This window comes from Martes martes (assembly GCF_963455335.1).
Source record: "Martes martes genome assembly, chromosome: 17".
NCBI classification, from domain to species: domain Eukaryota; kingdom Metazoa; phylum Chordata; class Mammalia; order Carnivora; family Mustelidae; genus Martes; species Martes martes.
In genome coordinates, this window is record NC_137905.1 from 27,365,096 (window position 1) to 27,381,222 (window position 16,127).

At 45.3% G+C, this 16,127-nt stretch overlaps 1 protein-coding gene across 2 annotated transcripts; it reads right to left on the reverse strand.

The window, feature by feature from the left end:
* Positions 1-2,502: 2,502 nt before the first annotated feature.
* Positions 2,503-13,861, reverse strand: HERPUD1 (homocysteine inducible ER protein with ubiquitin like domain 1). 2 transcript variants are annotated; one of them, XM_080828259.1, is made up of 8 exons: positions 13,617-13,861; positions 10,709-10,786; positions 10,545-10,619; positions 9,513-9,643; positions 6,790-6,912; positions 5,929-6,279; positions 4,308-4,410; positions 2,503-3,264 (listed from the first exon to the last, which is right to left on the reverse strand). In XM_080828259.1, exons 1-8 carry the CDS (start codon positions 13,767-13,769, stop codon positions 3,100-3,102), a joined length of 1,179 nt encoding a protein of 392 aa, XP_080684385.1. In that variant the 5' UTR covers positions 13,770-13,861; the 3' UTR covers positions 2,503-3,099. The 2 variants fall into 2 exon arrangements, with proteins under 2 accessions (XP_080684385.1, XP_080684384.1); XM_080828258.1 differs by having other exon boundaries at positions 10,545-10,616; positions 13,617-13,855.
* Between the last annotated feature and the right edge of the window lie 2,266 nt (positions 13,862-16,127).

The following is a 16,127-nucleotide window of genomic DNA, read 5'->3' on the forward strand; positions in this document are numbered from 1 at the left end:
CACGTGTGAATATACAAACATAGGCACAACAAAATGAGGAATATTCATGACAATGACAGTCTTCATTTCTACAACTGTTCACATGGCTGTAACTGGGTATTTGTAACCCTCTTCTTCCACTACCCATTCCATGTCTTCAGTAAGCCCTGCAGATGGTTATAGTTCTCTACATGGTGGGGTGACCCAAACCTTCATTCCTGAAGAGTCACAGCCATTAGGAGTCCTACCTGAATTGGGTGGTAACTTTTCATTGACTTTAATCATAGCGCATGATACGAAGAGACACCACAACGGATCTCCTGTATTCCAGAAATCTTATCTTCATTGTATAGTGCAGCCCAATTTCCTCTTGATACATCAGGTTGGATCCACCCAGCCAGCAGAAGAACTCCCTTCTTTGCCAGTTGATTCAAAAGTAAGGAGGACCCCAAATTGGCCAGGTGGCAGTCTTAGTTTCCGGTTTAATGGAATCTGTCTCCTAGTGGAAGCATTACTTCCTCTTGGGGGTTGAACTGTGTCCCCCAAAGTTCATGTCCATTCAGAACCTTGGAATGTGAAAGGAGGTCTTTGCAGATGTAAATACGATGACTGGTGTCCTTATAAGAAGGTCATATAAAGACACAGGAGACACAGAGGGAAGAAAGCCATATGAAGGTAGAGGCAGAAACTGGGACACAGCTACAAGTCAAGGAGCATCAAGAAACTGCTGGCAACCACAAGAAGCCAGGAGAAAGGCATGGAACAGGTTTTCCCCCAGGGACCACGGAAGGGGGAAGTCATCTGCCAATACCTTGATTTCAGACTTCTAGCTACTGGAACTGAGAGAAATTTCTATTGTTTTAAGCCAGTTTGTAGATTTTCTTAAGGTAGTTCTAAGAAATGAATACACTCCCTTAGGAAATAAGACCTCTAGAGCAGAGCAGAAGATTGTGGAAAAGAGCAAGTTTTATTCTAATGGATCAGTAGGGTCATAGTGAGTGGTACCACTCCCATTTCTGCCGCCTGCTCTCTGGACCTGTGAATCATGGCTCTGGGAGAAATAGCACCATAAGGCGACATTGATTAGAGCATATATAGCCTTCTGGACAAACCTGGCCCAGCCCTGCGGAGTATCGCCACCTAATGTTCCACCTGGTTCGGTCCTAGGCACCTTCCTAGAAGGAAGAGGCTGCAGACCACATGCCCTCCCTTTAGGCCCATTAGCATTTTTGAAGATCCCAGAAGTCCACAGTAGGATCAAACTGCAGTTTTCAAATTTACTTGACCACGAGCTCATTTTTTGCCATGTTTCTTCTGTGCAACCAGGATTTAAGAAAACACACCTCGGAAAATGCAAGCTTAAAAAGCGGCTATGGTTTAAGCTGAAATAAGGAAATTTTGGTTTTAGGTATTTAACTGCTACTTTGTCATGAAGATCCAAACCAGTCATTTTCTAGTATGAATGGTGGTAGGTAGTACATTTGCCACATTTAATAACTGTTGTGGAAGCATCGACATTTCTGCCACATCCCCCACCCATCAGCTGTCTTAAAGCCTTCTCTGTTGTTTGAAGATCCCCCACTTTGTCCTGGTGCAGCTTGGGCCAATGTGAACCCTTGTCAGCTGTCCTCAGGAGCATCTTCCTGGAACTATTTTGGGGCATGGAATCTGGAGTTTCACCATCACAGGCTGACCTCACAGCGAGTGGCCCCAGTCCTTCAGAAACATGAGATGGACGCGGCCATCTGTCTGGGGCTCTAGGCACTTTGTCAGATGGTGATGCCCCCTCCCCTGAAAAATCAATAGGCTTTTCTACCCAAGACTTGAAAAAGGCCTTAGTATGAGCTGTTCAATGAATGTTTATTTGATGTAAAAGAGGTTTTCAGTAATGATTAATTTTAATGATCACAACCATGATACTAGAAGTGATTTACTGTGCCAGAAACACCCTGCCCAGGCTTTCAGCATTCTGCCTGTAACATTATTCGTGGGTGAAAAATACACACAACTCTGTTTTTAAAATTAGTCTCAAAATTAATACTTAAAAGATTAAAATCACAAAAGCAAGCTCAGCTTACAAAAGCCAGTGCTAGATGAGCAGGTGTAATTATCACAGAATTGCCAAGTGGAAGGTAGTCAGTGACTTGACTTTTTTTTTTTTTTCCAAAGTAGGCTCCACACCCAATGGGGGGCTTGAACTCATGACCCTGAGATAGAGAGTCCCACGCTCTACCGACTGAGCCAGCCGGGTGACCCAATGCCACTAACTTTAAACCTGGGGAATTCAACTTTGATGGGTTACCAGATAAGCCAGTACTGTTGGAATCAGGGAATGGGGACAAATACAAGTATATTCTTAGGAAATTAGAACTTTCCTGGCCTTACCTTATCATTTTTCATTAGTACAAACAGTTCTTTTATAAAAAGCAGAACACGCAGGTGACTTACAAGTTAGCAACTCAATTGTCGACCATCCAGTGACATGGACACGGAGCAAACTGCTAAAATGACAGGAGTCTCTGCCAGGGTCATTCATAGTAAAACTTTATTGAACAGAAAATCCAGCAAAGGTTTTCACCTCTGCAAATTCCCCTTGGTTTAAAGTAAAGCACTGCATTTTAAAAAGCAATTATACATAAGTCTTTCCTAGAAAAGTCCTGCTAAAACATGTCTAGCAATTTCATTGATTATATAAAGTAGTACACTTAGTGTAATTTAAACATTCCAACAGGAATCAAATCGTACCAGCAGAACCATTTCTGCATCTATGATATCTATGTACAAACACACATGCAGACACACACATCTGAAAAGTTCCTCAGGCATAAACATGCGACACTAATGCCTTCTACTTACAATGCCTATGAAACTACATACAGTATATATTAAAGCTCTTCAGAGAATAAAGACATGAGAAGCCTTGGACATTTTTTGTTCATCAATTTGTATCTTGGCTTCACGTCTTAGTTTCTGCCTTTGCTTTATCACAAAAGCATATCCTCTTCCTTGTTGATTCTTATATTCTGTGCCATTGCCATGTCCAGGTGAAGAAATCCAGCTGGAGTCAGATGAGCCAGTCCATGCCTGTTGAAGCCTCCAGCAGCCAGAAAGCAAGCACCATCAGTTTGCTATGGCTGGGGGGCCTTCTGGAAGAAGAGAAGCAAAGAAAGTCTTGAAGACAAGCCAGGCTGTGCTCATAAATGAAGGGCTGGTCCGCTCGTTGTCTAGTACGTCTCTGTCTGGAGGGAGGTGGCTGGGGTCTTCGATTTCAGCATCAGATCCTTCCTACAGCATTATAATGAAACACAGTGAGAAAGCCATTAGGACTATGACAAATGCCAAATAATGTAATAATGTTAGGAAAGGGCAGAGTTAATCCTTGGTCTCATACTCAAAGCAACCAGGCAGATAGGACCCGAGGGAATGGTGTCCAAGGCTGGATGGAGTTCTCAGGCCTCACAGCACAACTGCTGGTGACCTTCTCAGATTTGAAAGTCCCCGGCAGTTAAGTTTTAGAACAAATGAAGTAACTACATCTTCATTATTAAACTCAGGAATTAAGTTAACCACTTCATTAAATATGGATATTCCAATTTTGGCAGTATTTTGAGTTAAGAAACTAAAAATGTTCTGGAAACAGATGCAAGGGTGACAATTTATATTACAAAAGAATATCCTTTAGGATTATGGATTAAACTACTCTACAAATCTAGGGAAATCCTCCAGGAAATCTCTTCTATGAGACATGCTTATCTTCCTAATGTTTAATTACAGTAACTATCCATTAGCAGTTTCCATGGTATAACACATCATTATAGGCCTCTGAATGCTCAAAATAGTGAGTTTAAAAAACATTATTTACATTTGCCAAAATGCAAATTGCCAGAACACTAAAATACCTGATGGATTTTATGGCATATTCAATGTTTTTTACAAATAGCTCCTGCTCGGGGTGCCTGGGTGCTCAGTCAGTTAAACGTCTGACTCGTGGTTTCTGCTCAGGTCATGATCTCAGGGTTCTGGGATTGAGCCCCATGTTGGGCTCTGCTCTCAGCGCAGACAGTCTGCCTGAGATTCTTTCTACCCTTCTCTCTCTCCCCACTCCAACCTGCTTGCACGCATGCATGCTCTTATTCTCTCTCAAAATAAATAAATCTTATTTAAAAACCCAAAAAACAAAAACCTAGTGCTCTAAGAACAAATTTGAAAAAATCTTGAAACTTCAGCCTAAGGAAATGGTAAACCATGAGGCTAAGTATCTAAACGTTAAGGATTTGAGAGCCTGGCATTTCACACGAAGCTTGCTGGGCCCCCCGGGAGCTCCTTACCTGTAAGTTGTTGTTGGGGTCCTGGTTCACAGCTTCATGAGGACCATCATTCGGGAAGTTCTGAACTGGCCTCTGTCTAAATGGAAACCACCCAACGTGGTGCCTTCAAAGGAAGCACATAAAAGTTCATCTTAGCTAATCACAGTGAAATTTGTTCAAGAATTTAAGGGTCTTCTTGATTAGATAAGGTCCCCCTTGCTCTCCTCCTCTAATCACGGCAGTGCTCTCATTAAAAGCTCACAGGCCCATCTGCAGAGACTTCCTACCTCACCATCTCCTAGACTTCCTCACCGGCCTATCAGCTTTTTCAGGGTCACTATGAGGACTGTTTTATTCAGCACTGCATGCCCCCCAACATTAACAGCACCCTGAATACAGTTAAGTGCTCTTGCTGATCCTGAACTAAACTTTACACGTGCAACCCTGAGCAGGGGGTGAGGGAGGGATATACACACACATGCACACAGAGCTGGGATTATAGTATCTAATAACCTACATAAAAACAAGACCTAAATTTGGTCACAAATATGATTCTAGAGACTAAAAAACTTAAAGTGTTGCTAAAATTTTATTTGGAAAATCCAATTAACTTTAAGTCTTATAGCAAATGTGACAAAATATTAACAATGATGAATTCTGGATATGAGTAATTATTATATTATTCAAATATTGTTCTCTTAAGATTTTTAGAAGTAAAAAAATCCATTTTCACTCTATAGGAAAAATTTGTCAGTTATGACCACAAAGAAGACATATCATTCCAGGCGAGGGTTTCTCAGCTTTGGCACTACTGACATATGGGGCCGGATGTTTACTGTGGGGCTGTCCTGTGCTTTCTAGGATGTCTAGCAGCAGGTCTGGCCTCTACCTACTACATGCCAGTAGGACTGCCCCTCCAGCTTTGACAGTCCAAAGTGTCACACCTTAAGAGTACAAAATCATCTTGATTGAGAAGCACTACTCTGAGTCAAGGATAAAGCCAATGTCAGGTCTGTAAAGGTTCAGAGCTTTGCATGGCCCTTGAGAGCTGTGCTGCTGTCACAGTGCCTGACCTTTACTCCTGGGAGGCAGCAACTACAGCTTGATAAAGATAAACTTTCAAAACAAATACAATTTTCCCTTTCATGTCTTAGAATGACCATATTATTGTGGTTCATGAGCCTGGCAAGGACCTTACCCAGAAGAAAACACAACATTCTTCTTGTGTTAACATACAATTAATGTGTTCTCAGCAGTGCCCAACCAGGCTGTCAGTTCTTTGCACTGAAGGTGCCAGAATAATATGCTATTAAATACACTTCCACAGGGACGCCTGGGTGGCTCAGTCGGTTAAGCGTTCAACTCTTGATTTCGCCTCGGGTCATGATCTCAGGGTCATGAGATTGAGCTCTTCATCAGGCTCTGCACTAGGCATGGAGCCTGCTTAAGATTCTCTCTCTGCCCCTCCTGCTCTCACTCTCTCTCTAAATAACTAAATAAAATCTTAAAACAAAAACACACGTCCATAAATAATGACTACGACTGCTCAAAAAAAGAGGAAAGTCTGTACTTGTTTGAGCCACCATGCTGCAAAGTTAATTTGTAGTAAAGGGGAAAAAGGAAAGCACAATCATCTGCTTACAGGTACATAACGACGGTGGCCCCCATGACCATGAGGAACCTGCTCAGGGAGGAGTAGAAGTAGAGGATACTGAGAAAAACGGAAAATGTGGCTGCTGAATAGGTCCAATCCAACCAATCTCGATTTATTTCATCATCTTCTTCCACAATAGGGCCACCTTGTGCATTCATCCGCAAATTTTGATTGGCCCCAGGATTAACCACCACTGGAGGAGCAGCGTTCTGATTGGCTGGCTGGTTGTCTGCTGGAAACTGGTTGTGAATAGGGGCTGGAGCAGGTGCAGAGACCACAGGTATCTCTTGTGCACTTGGTGAGGGGACAAAAGCCCCCGATGCAGCAGTGGCCGCTAAACTAAAATAAAATCGACAGAGGCAGATACCGTTGAGACCAAAGCACTGTGAAGACTGTGCTTCTCATAGTCTTAGTTACAAAGGGTCTTTTGCTGTTAAGAATTGTAAGTAGGTACATGAAAAACTTGCGTTTAACTTAGTGAAGAATTTCTTTACTAACAGTTGAATCTATAAATGCCTCTTCTGCTCCTGAGAGAGCCACATGGCAAATTTCATCTGGAGTTAAAAGTATAAACCATAGAAGTATGGTACAGTAGCAAATTCAACTTTTCACAAAACTAAAGATACCTTGTATTAAAAAGGAAGTAACTGATTCTAAATGAAGTCATCAAACTACGTACAGACACAAGCCCCCCCACCTCACGAATTAATACACAAATTAGGTAGCAGTTATGATGTATACTCTCCTCCACCCCCCGGACCAGACAGAGCAGGGTTCTGCAGACACTGAGGATACTCTCCCCCCTCCATCCCCAGTGTGGCCGCCCCCAGCAGGACAGGAAGGACTCACTATTGCATGTAGTACTGCCTGGCGTAGATCTGCTGGAACCAGGAGAGCTGCAGCCAACCATAGGTTGTGTAGCCCGAGAAACCAGGCCCCAGGCCTTGGAACGCTGGCTGGGCAGCATCAGGTCTATGAAAGATTTTTTTAAAACATTCATTTTGACTTGGTTTAGTATGAATAAATGAAAGGTCTAAATTACAATTAGGACTTCAAAGAGAGAGGCTTTACGATAGTTGTGGGCAGATGACTTTGTGATGCCCTGTGTAATACCAGCACAGGAAGTGCTGACAGAGCCCTACCACCATGGCCCAGGTCCCACAGGGGCACAAAGGACACTGCATCATCACTAGGATATAGAAACCAGCTGGACCCTTACAGGCTGGGTGGATCTTCACCCCCAGTCTCCATTTGCTGAGTGTCACTGCAGCTCTCAACCCACAGCTTATCCTTCAAAGAGCAGCTCTAAAAAAGCTACATCTCTCTCAAAGCCTTTCCTAAAGAAAACTACCCCCTCTCCTGCCACCCATTTCTCCCCACCCCTAAATCTGAGCTGCACGCGGGTCAGAGTTATGTGCGTATGTGGCCTCACTCACACGTGCTTGCCGACACTGTGCCCTGTACAGGCTGGGCTGTTAGTTCACCAGATCCCCAACAACCTTGTGGGGAGGGAGCGTTCCCCTCCCTCTCACAGAAGGGAGCCCGAATACAGCTCAGGGAAGACAAGGGATTTGCAAGAAGTCACTGAGCTGAATAGCAGGGCTGGGTTTGAGACCTGTTTGACACCAGACTCCTGTTTCTTAAGCAGCCTAGGGCAGAGCATATGGGTGTCATCTTTGGCTTTGTGTCCCTTACACAGTGAACTCCTTTGGCAGCAGTTCACAAAACTGAAACCAAAAGTACTATGGAAAGATTGGGAACTGGTTATGTGATCATCTCTGCTGGTTACCTCCCAACCTTAAAGTTATGTGTATTGGCTATTCATAAATTATATGTTGAATAAAATCGCTGTTTTTCATTTTGTTCCAAGATTTATTTGTCACAGAGCAACAGAGAGAGAGACAGCACAAAAAGGGGGAGCAGCAAGCAGGAGGAGAAGGAGGCCCTCCGGAGCAGGGAGCCCAATGTGGGACCTCATCCCGGGACCCTGGGATCATGACCTGAGCCAAAGGCAGACGGCTGATCAACTGAACCACACAGGCATCCCTAAAATCGAAAAGTTTTATCAAGGTAAAATTCATATACAAATGGGCCACAAATTTCAAGTTGTATAGCTTGAATAAGGGAAGCAATTTTAAGTGTTTCTACCTAATTATCCAATCTATATGTGGACAGTCTTTTTTTAAGTCGGCTCCATGCCCAACACGGAGCCCAATACTGGGCTCGATCTCATGACCCTGAGATCAAGACCTGAGCTGAGATCAAGAATCAAGACCCTCAACTGACTGACCCACCCACGTGCCCCTATGCGGACAATCTTTTAACCAAATTCCCTACCCAGAGTGTTTTCAAAATGGTATTCCAATCAAGTAAGTCTTGGTATGATATTGTTTTTGATCATTTAAAAATATTACAGCTCAGGGAAATGAGAGGATAACAAAGTGCTTTTGTAACTCTGATGAGGACGGGCATTGTAGACAGGCAAGATAACTAAGCTTTTACTCAAGTATGTAGGGGTGAACTGACATATGTCTAGGAATTACTTTTAGACACTGCAGAAAGGAAAAAGCAAAGGAGGAATAGATAAAACAAGCATGACAAAACTGTGATCATTATTATTGGGCTCAGGTGATGGCTGTGTGAAGATTCACTACACTGTTCCCTCTGCTTTTGTATTTGAAATTTCCGTTACGGAGGAAAAAAAAAACAACTCATCATTCCTCAAATACCTGACTCTGTCAAAATGAAATATTAAAAACTACCAGGAAAAGGAAACTAGGGGAACTGAGGGTCTATACAATTCTAACTTGTAATTATTTTTTTTTCTCCTAAGAACTTTTGTAAGAGGAGGTCCCAAGAGCTATGAAATCCAAACATCAGAGCATTTAGTCACTCCTGACTTTTGCTCTAAAGAAAAGACCTTTCTGGGATGCCTGGGTGGCTCAGTTGGTTAAGTGGCTGCCTTCGGCTCAGGTCACGATCCCAGGGTTCTGGGATCAAGTCCTACATCTGGCTCCTTGCTCAGCAGGGAGCCTGCCTATCCCTCCGCCTGCTGCTCCCCCTGCTTATACTCTGACAAATAAATAAACTCTTAAAAAAAAAAAAAGAAAAAAAAAGTCTAAAGAAAAGACCTTTTTCCCCCAGTACTGCCAACTCAGTCCTTGGCACAGCATTTCTCAAACAATCTTTTCATCTTTTGTCACTCGTTGTTATGACAGACAAAGCACAAAGCCACTCAGCAAAGCAGCTGTGAGATGCTTACACCAGCTGTTCTCTCTGAAGCAGCACTAAGTCCCAGTCATGAGGTCAGCACGATGCAAAGCACACCCATGTGGGAGGTGAAATACCTACATTTCGACATGTGGATCCCCATATACTTATATATTCTTAAAAGGCTCTATATATTAAGAAAAGTTATACATGAAAGATCTTTCAAGTGAAGCCCTTAAAAAACAAAATTTTGGACATTTTGAAGTTCTTGACTGTAACTATAAGCATACTTTATTCTTAAAATTGATGCAAATGATGCCCATCCATATCGTATAAACCTGGTTCTCTATTCTAACACTCACCTTGACATACTCTCCCATCCAGAGGGAGAAAGGTTCCGAAGAACCTCCCTTTGCCTTAAGCTATCACCTGAGGAATCCCCAGGATACTGTCCCTGATGGAGACCAGCAGGCTGCTCTGTGGATTCAGCGACCTAAGGAAGTGTAAGATCAATATTAGAACAAAGGATCTGATGCAACTGTCTGCAACCAAACTAAAAGGATTCTTTTGCTGTGAATGGCTTCTGTCCCTCACCCCATCTCTGAACTTAACAAAATTAAACAGATGCAGTGTTACGTAAAAAAAATTCTGAAATTTGTTCAACTCAATTTCAATCTATATTTTAAAAGTCCTTATTTTTTCCTAGAGTAACTATGCTGTAATTTCATTAAAATCTTCCAACGAAGTTATCATTGGTCAGAAGGAATTCTGATAATGTTCTACAAATCTTATGGTGTTAAATTTACTAAATCAAGAAATAAAACCTGACCAACAAGATTTGTAAGTACAACCTAGCCAGCAACCTAAAGGAAAGAAATTTCCTATACTATGTTCAGATGTTTCAGGAAATAGAGTCATAATCCTAATTTAGAATGTGTTATTACATTAGAATATCATTACCGTATATTCAGTCAACACTGTGAAATAAAAAATAAGTGATTTTGGCCATCAAATGTAAGTAAGTCTTTAGGTGTCACTTGATATTAGGAATTAGTGATTCCTTAGAAGAAGCTTATTATATGTGCTAAAGTCAGTAAAAACCCATTTTAGAGTGCCTTGTTGGATACACAGCTACTGAAGTCAAATCATGTCCCAGAAGATAGTGTAACGTAGAACTCTACTTTCCACTGTAACACTAATGGCATAGTCTACTTTTGTAGTAACAAACATGCACTTGTATGGTAAGTTTCTAATTCCTGATTCTTACTAGGGAGGAAACAAACTATTACTTGATAAAAAGGCAATAAAATCTCAAGTTTTCTCCAACTCCCTTTATTTCTACCATGAGGGTCTGAATGACAGAGACTGTCATAATCTTGAAAAAGCAGACATACCTTTGCGCTGGTTTCTGACATTTTTGAAGGACCCTTCACACTGCACACCAAATGCAAAACATGCCGTTTTTCCTGCTAAAAATAATAAGGAGGTACTTTAGGACCTGAATTCGACCTGATAAGCACTTAAAAAATGTTCAAAAGTTAAGGTGTAAATGACGTACCTTTGGAAGCAAGTCCTTGAGACACTGGTGATCCAACAACAGCTTCCCAGAATAAATCAACCTCTGGTCCTCTGGACGCTAGTCACGGAAACAAAGAGTAGCACAGGTCAGCATTTAGCTCCCACAAGTTCCCAAACACAGAAGAAACTTTTATACAAATAACATGAATATGGGTCTTTTTTTCCCTAGAATCACAGGAAAGCATTTTTTTTCAAAGGTCTCAAAGACAAAGCTCTTCTTTAGAAAGTGGTGAACTTTGAATTTCTAACCTGCAAATAAATTTAGGATGACAAATTATCTCCAGTCCACAAAACCTATGGTGACCTGACTTATAAATTCCCAAGGAAATTCTTTTCTGCCACTAAGAACACAGATTATAGAGAAAACACAAATTGTAGAGAAAACTCAAAGTACTCCCAAGCAAGGTCAGCCTTCACCAAAATCACCTAGTATTGTCCTAAGGTAACATAAAGCAATTCTAAACTAAGTTCTCAAAGAGACTTTTACCTGCAAATGCAGGTATAGAGGAGATGGTTTGTAGGTAATACTTCATACAACGCCATGAGATTTAGTATCCCTGTTTGAAGGGAGGAAAAGTCTGAAACTGACTTGTCTAAGGTCATCTACTGCTGAAGAGTCAAGATTCCAACCCCTCTTCTCCTTCCCGGTGATTTCACAACCACAGGGACTCTCCACACTTTTCATACAAATCTCACTTTTAAAATCTATTTTTAATTCCTTTAAAAATCATACTTAAAACTAATAGCCTCAAATGATATATACCAAAGCCAGTACACTGGAGATCATCAACCAATGCCAGAACAAACAACTATGCAAAATTTGGAATAAAGCTGCTCCTGCCAAGTAGCAGGAGATTATAAACTGTTTAAAATAATCAAAAACAATAACTACATCTACTTATCTGTATAAAATCAGGACTTTTTGACACTATGCACCTCAAACTACAGAACCTAATTGGATATTGTGTTCACCACTGTTCTGATTGACTTTACAGGTAATGCAACACACATAGTTTTGTAAAATGTTACTGGAGAGGTGGGGTCCTCCAATTCATTAAAGAGTTCCACACTAGTAAAGGTTTGAAAACCATAGCTGCCTGTGGTTTTTTAATTAATTTATTTTTGTTAAATATTTGACAGAGATCACAAGTAGGCAGAGAGGCAGGCAGAGGGAGGGGAAGCAGGCTCCCTGCCGAGCAGAGAGCCTAATGTGGGGCTCGTTCCAGGACCCTGAGATCATGACATGAACTGAAGGCAGAGGCTTAACCCACTGAGCCACCCAGGCGCCCTTGCGGTTTTCCTTCTAAAGGCCTGAAATGACATTCTATGTCTTCACCCAGAAGGCTGATTTGAAAAAATTAAATATGTTATACAACTATATAAAAGTATATAACAACTATATATAAAAGTATACAAACAACTATATAAAAGTTAAGATTTCTCAGCTTAGAAACCAAATGATGAGTGCTTTCCTGCCATAATTTTTAAGCACAAATTTACACACCTGAGAGGTCTTTTATTTGGGTCTTCGGACTTACTAATAGGAGTGATGTTTGTCACCCAAGGAAGCCCTTAAGGGAAGCTCTCCTCCAAAACACTGCCTCTACCAAATGATGCAACTAGCGACTACACCTACGTACCTAAAAGCCATTCTCACAGCAACACGGCCACCTAGTTTCTCCGAAGCAGCTGCGGTGAAACTACCAAGAGTCCCAAGTGGTATGCTAAAGGAATGAAAGCTTATTAGGTAAATAAGCAAAATTCAAAAGAACAACTCAGAAGGAAAACCCTTCTACCTTCCGTATTGAACGAGAAGGAACAAAAAGAACCTAACCCCTAAGCTACCACACACAGCAACTTTTCAGATAAGGAGGAACAATTCCATAGTCTTTTTCAGCCCAATGTCTCCTCCTGCCTGAGGGAGAATTACACTTGTGGGCAGTAAGGCACACTGCTGACACTTACATAATATCAGGGTAGAAAGTAAATACAGGAAGGATGCAGCCGCCTCCATCACGTGGTGGGGACGGAGGGCGGTGCTAAGGGTGATGTTGACAGATGTGTCCACCAAAACAAAGCGAGGAAGTCTGTAATTGAGGGGCCAAAGTCCTAAAACCCAGGCTCAGGGAGGTTCTTTTCTGCCTGCTTCCCCTTCCAGATCACTCTAACCAGAAAGCGCGCGGGGCTCCTCCCCGGGACTCAGCAAAGGCTGCGCAGTCCGGCGCGGCAGGGAGGGGCCCAGGGCGGAAGGTGGACAGGGAGGGGAAAAGCCACGTCTCGCTCCTGGGTGTGGGACCTTAAGCACACACTCCCTGGGCCCTCACCCTGTTTCCCTAACCACCCGCCCGGGGCCGGCCCCTGCCTCCTCCGCTCCATACTGAGACGCGGCATTCAGAAAATCCACTTCAACCAGTGGATGGAATCCTAATGCGGAACTCCTAGTCGCACTGTCCTTTCGGGGAAACTGAGGCTGGGTGGGTGCAATGACTCACCCAAGGTCAAACTGCTGTCTCAGCGGCTTGGCTAAGGCCGGAAGCCAGACCTAGGGGACGGGGCAGTGGTCTGGGAGGTGGGATGGAGGAGGACAGTCTTAGGGCCGGGTCCACGAGAGGCGAGGTGACAAGGGAAGACGGCCCGTCGGGAAGGCGGAGCGATGGCGGCCTAGGACGTGGACGTGACGGCCATTGGGCCCGGCGGCGCGGCGCCTACCCCGGCGGGGCAGGGTAAGACCCCAGCCCTGGGGAAGTGACCTGGTGAGGACCAGCCCGTCTGGGGAGGGACGGCGAAGGGAGAAGCTGTAAGGGAAGGGGTGGCGGACGCGAGGCCGGCCGAGGGGATGACAGCCGGGGCGGGAGGCGGTGGCCGCGGGAGTCGGGGGCCCCTCTCACCGGGCGCTCGGGGTAGACGCGGCTCAGGTGGGCCTTCAGGCGGCCCACGCTCCAGCTGCGGTCGCCACTCAGCTCCAAGTCGCGGTGGCGCTGGTTGGGGCTCTTCACCAGGAGCGTGACGGGCTCAGGCTCGGGTTCCGGGTCGACCTCCATGTCGGCTGCGCTGTGGGTTCCGAGGAGCTCCGAGATGCCAGGCAGGCGGCGTAGCTGCCGCCCACAAACTCCGCAACGACAGTTCGCGTCTCTGGGGCGCGCGCCCCCGCCTCAGGCTCCTTTTTATAGGCACCTCGCGCCTGGGCTCTGCGGCGAGAACACTCTGTGGCCGCCGCCCATTGGCTGAAGCGCAGGTCACGGCCCTAACGTGGCCCAATCGGCGCCCGGATCCGTGGGCGGGGGGGCGGGCCGAGCACGTGGTCGCGGGCTGATGCAACCCGTCGCCCTTGCGTCACCCGGAGTCCCGGCTGCGGCCCCGGAACCCGGGTTCGGCGGCCATGTTTGGGTGCGCTGCGGCCCGTTGGGGCGCTGAGGCCCTGACGGAGCTGGGGTGCGCCCTAGCTCGGGTTGCTCCAGGCGCCTCGAGGAGGGTCAGGCCGGAAGACCCCCGGCTTGGCGGCTTCTGCAAATTGTGCCCTCACAAAGCAGCTCTCCCCGCCCCTTTTGACACCACGCGCCAGGGTGCACTTCTCCTTTCCCTTGCCGGTGGGCGGCCCAGGACGTCAGGCCCCACAGCCTGCTCTACGGTGGTGGCCTCCCATGCCTGCACCGACCCCAGCCCAAAGAACAGCTCGGTGGACTCCGTTTGCGAATTTACCCGGAAGGTCGGCCTTAGCGGGGCGAGGAAGAAATGGGGCGGGTTCCTCCTGGGGCCAAGGACAGAGGCTTCCCACCGGCTGTTGCCACTTCATCTGTGGCCTCAGACGTGAACGTTGCACCCTCAAGTGTGGGGCATCACCTTTATGACTGGCAAACGGACCACACAGTCCAGCTTAGGCTGGGAGACCCTCACAAAGGGCCTCACTTTATAGGATGCTGACACGTACTTCCTTTCAATTGGGGCTGAGACCAGGAGGGGAAGGTTCTCAGTTCTCTAAAAGGTGTCTCTGATGTAGAGAATCTTATTCCCTCCCCTCTGTAGGAAGGAAAAAAAAAAGTCTTGAAAAACAAAACTGACATTGTGCAGGCCCCATCCTTGGTCCAATCCTGCTGGGACATTTGTTTATCCAGGTGTCAGGAGCTTGGCAAGGGCAAGGGCAGGAGGCTAATGGGAGGAGCCTGGTCTGGTTAGTGGGTGTAGTACTGCAAACTGGGTGGCTTGAAGGACAGAAGTGGATTGTCTCAGTTCTGGAGGCTAGAAGTCTGACATCAAAGTGTTGGGCAGGGTTTGTTCCTTCCGGGGGCTTTGAGAGAGACATGTTCAATACCACTCTCTTAGCTTCTGGTAGTTGGCCTCGATCTTTGGAGTTCTAGGGTGTGTAGCCGCATCATCCCATCTCTGCCTTCACCATCATGATCACTATGTGTGCATGCCTTCACATCATTTTCCCTCCACGCATTTCCATTTCTGTGTGCCAATCCCCCCCACCCAAAACCTTAAAAAAAAAAAAAAAAGGATTTTTATTTATTTAGGAGAGACAGTGCACAAGCAGAGGGTGGGGCACCCCAGGGGAGGGAGAGAGAGAATCTCAAGCCGACTCCGCCTGCCCAGTGTAGAGCCTAAGCGGGGTAGCGGGCTCAATCCCATGTCCCTGAGATCATGATCTGAGCCAAAATCAAGAGTGGTGTGCTCCACTGACTGAGCCACCGGGGCACCCCCAACCCACCCTTTTTATAAGGACACCAAGTCATGCTGGGTTAGGGTCTACCCTACTGACTTCATCTTAGTCTGATCATGTGCAAAGACCACATTTCCAAATACAGTCCCATTCATAGGTATTGGGGGTCAGGGTTTCAGCATCTTTTTACACATTCAATCCATAACAGACTTAATGTAACACAGAACTAGGGTGGTTTCTTTTTCAGCAGTGTTTATTTTAAGAAGTGGGGTAGAGGGGGCGCCTGGGTGGCTCAGTAGGTTAAGCCTCTGCCTTCGGCTCAGGTCATGATCTCAGGGTCCTGGGATCGAGCCCCGCATCAGGCTCTCTGCTCAGCAGGGAGCCTGCTTCCCCCTCTCTCTGTCTGCCTGCCTGTCTGCCTACTTGTGATCTCTGTCTGTCAAATAAATAAATAAAATCTTTAAAAAAAAAAAAAGTGGGGTGGAGGGCTTTAGACAGAAATTGTCCCCATGCTCAGCTTTCAGTGATTGGTTTTTGTCTGCTGAGGGGGGCTCTGTCGCTTTTCATCGGGGGTGGTTCCACAGGTGTGGGACCTGTGCAGTCACAAGGAACTCCACTCTTGGTTTAATGCTCTGCTGTTACCATCTGAAATTCTTAATAAATTTTGAAAAAGAAGGCAGAGGCCTTAACCCACTGAGCCTCTGCTCCGCAGGGAGCCTGCTTCTTCCTCTCTCTCTGC

Coding starts and splice junctions, on each gene's coding strand:
- HERPUD1 (XM_080828259.1), bottom strand. CDS start 13,769: ATGGAGGTCGACCCGGAACCCGAGCCTGAGCCCGTCACGCTCCTGGTG. Junction 10,787..13,616: donor GCGTCTACCCCGAGCGCCCG/GTGAGAGGGGCC, acceptor TTCCGTGACTAG/CGTCCAGAGGACCAGAGGTT. Junction 6,280..6,789: donor AGGCAGTACTACATGCAATA/GTGAGTCCTTCC, acceptor ATTTTATTTTAG/TTTAGCGGCCACTGCTGCAT.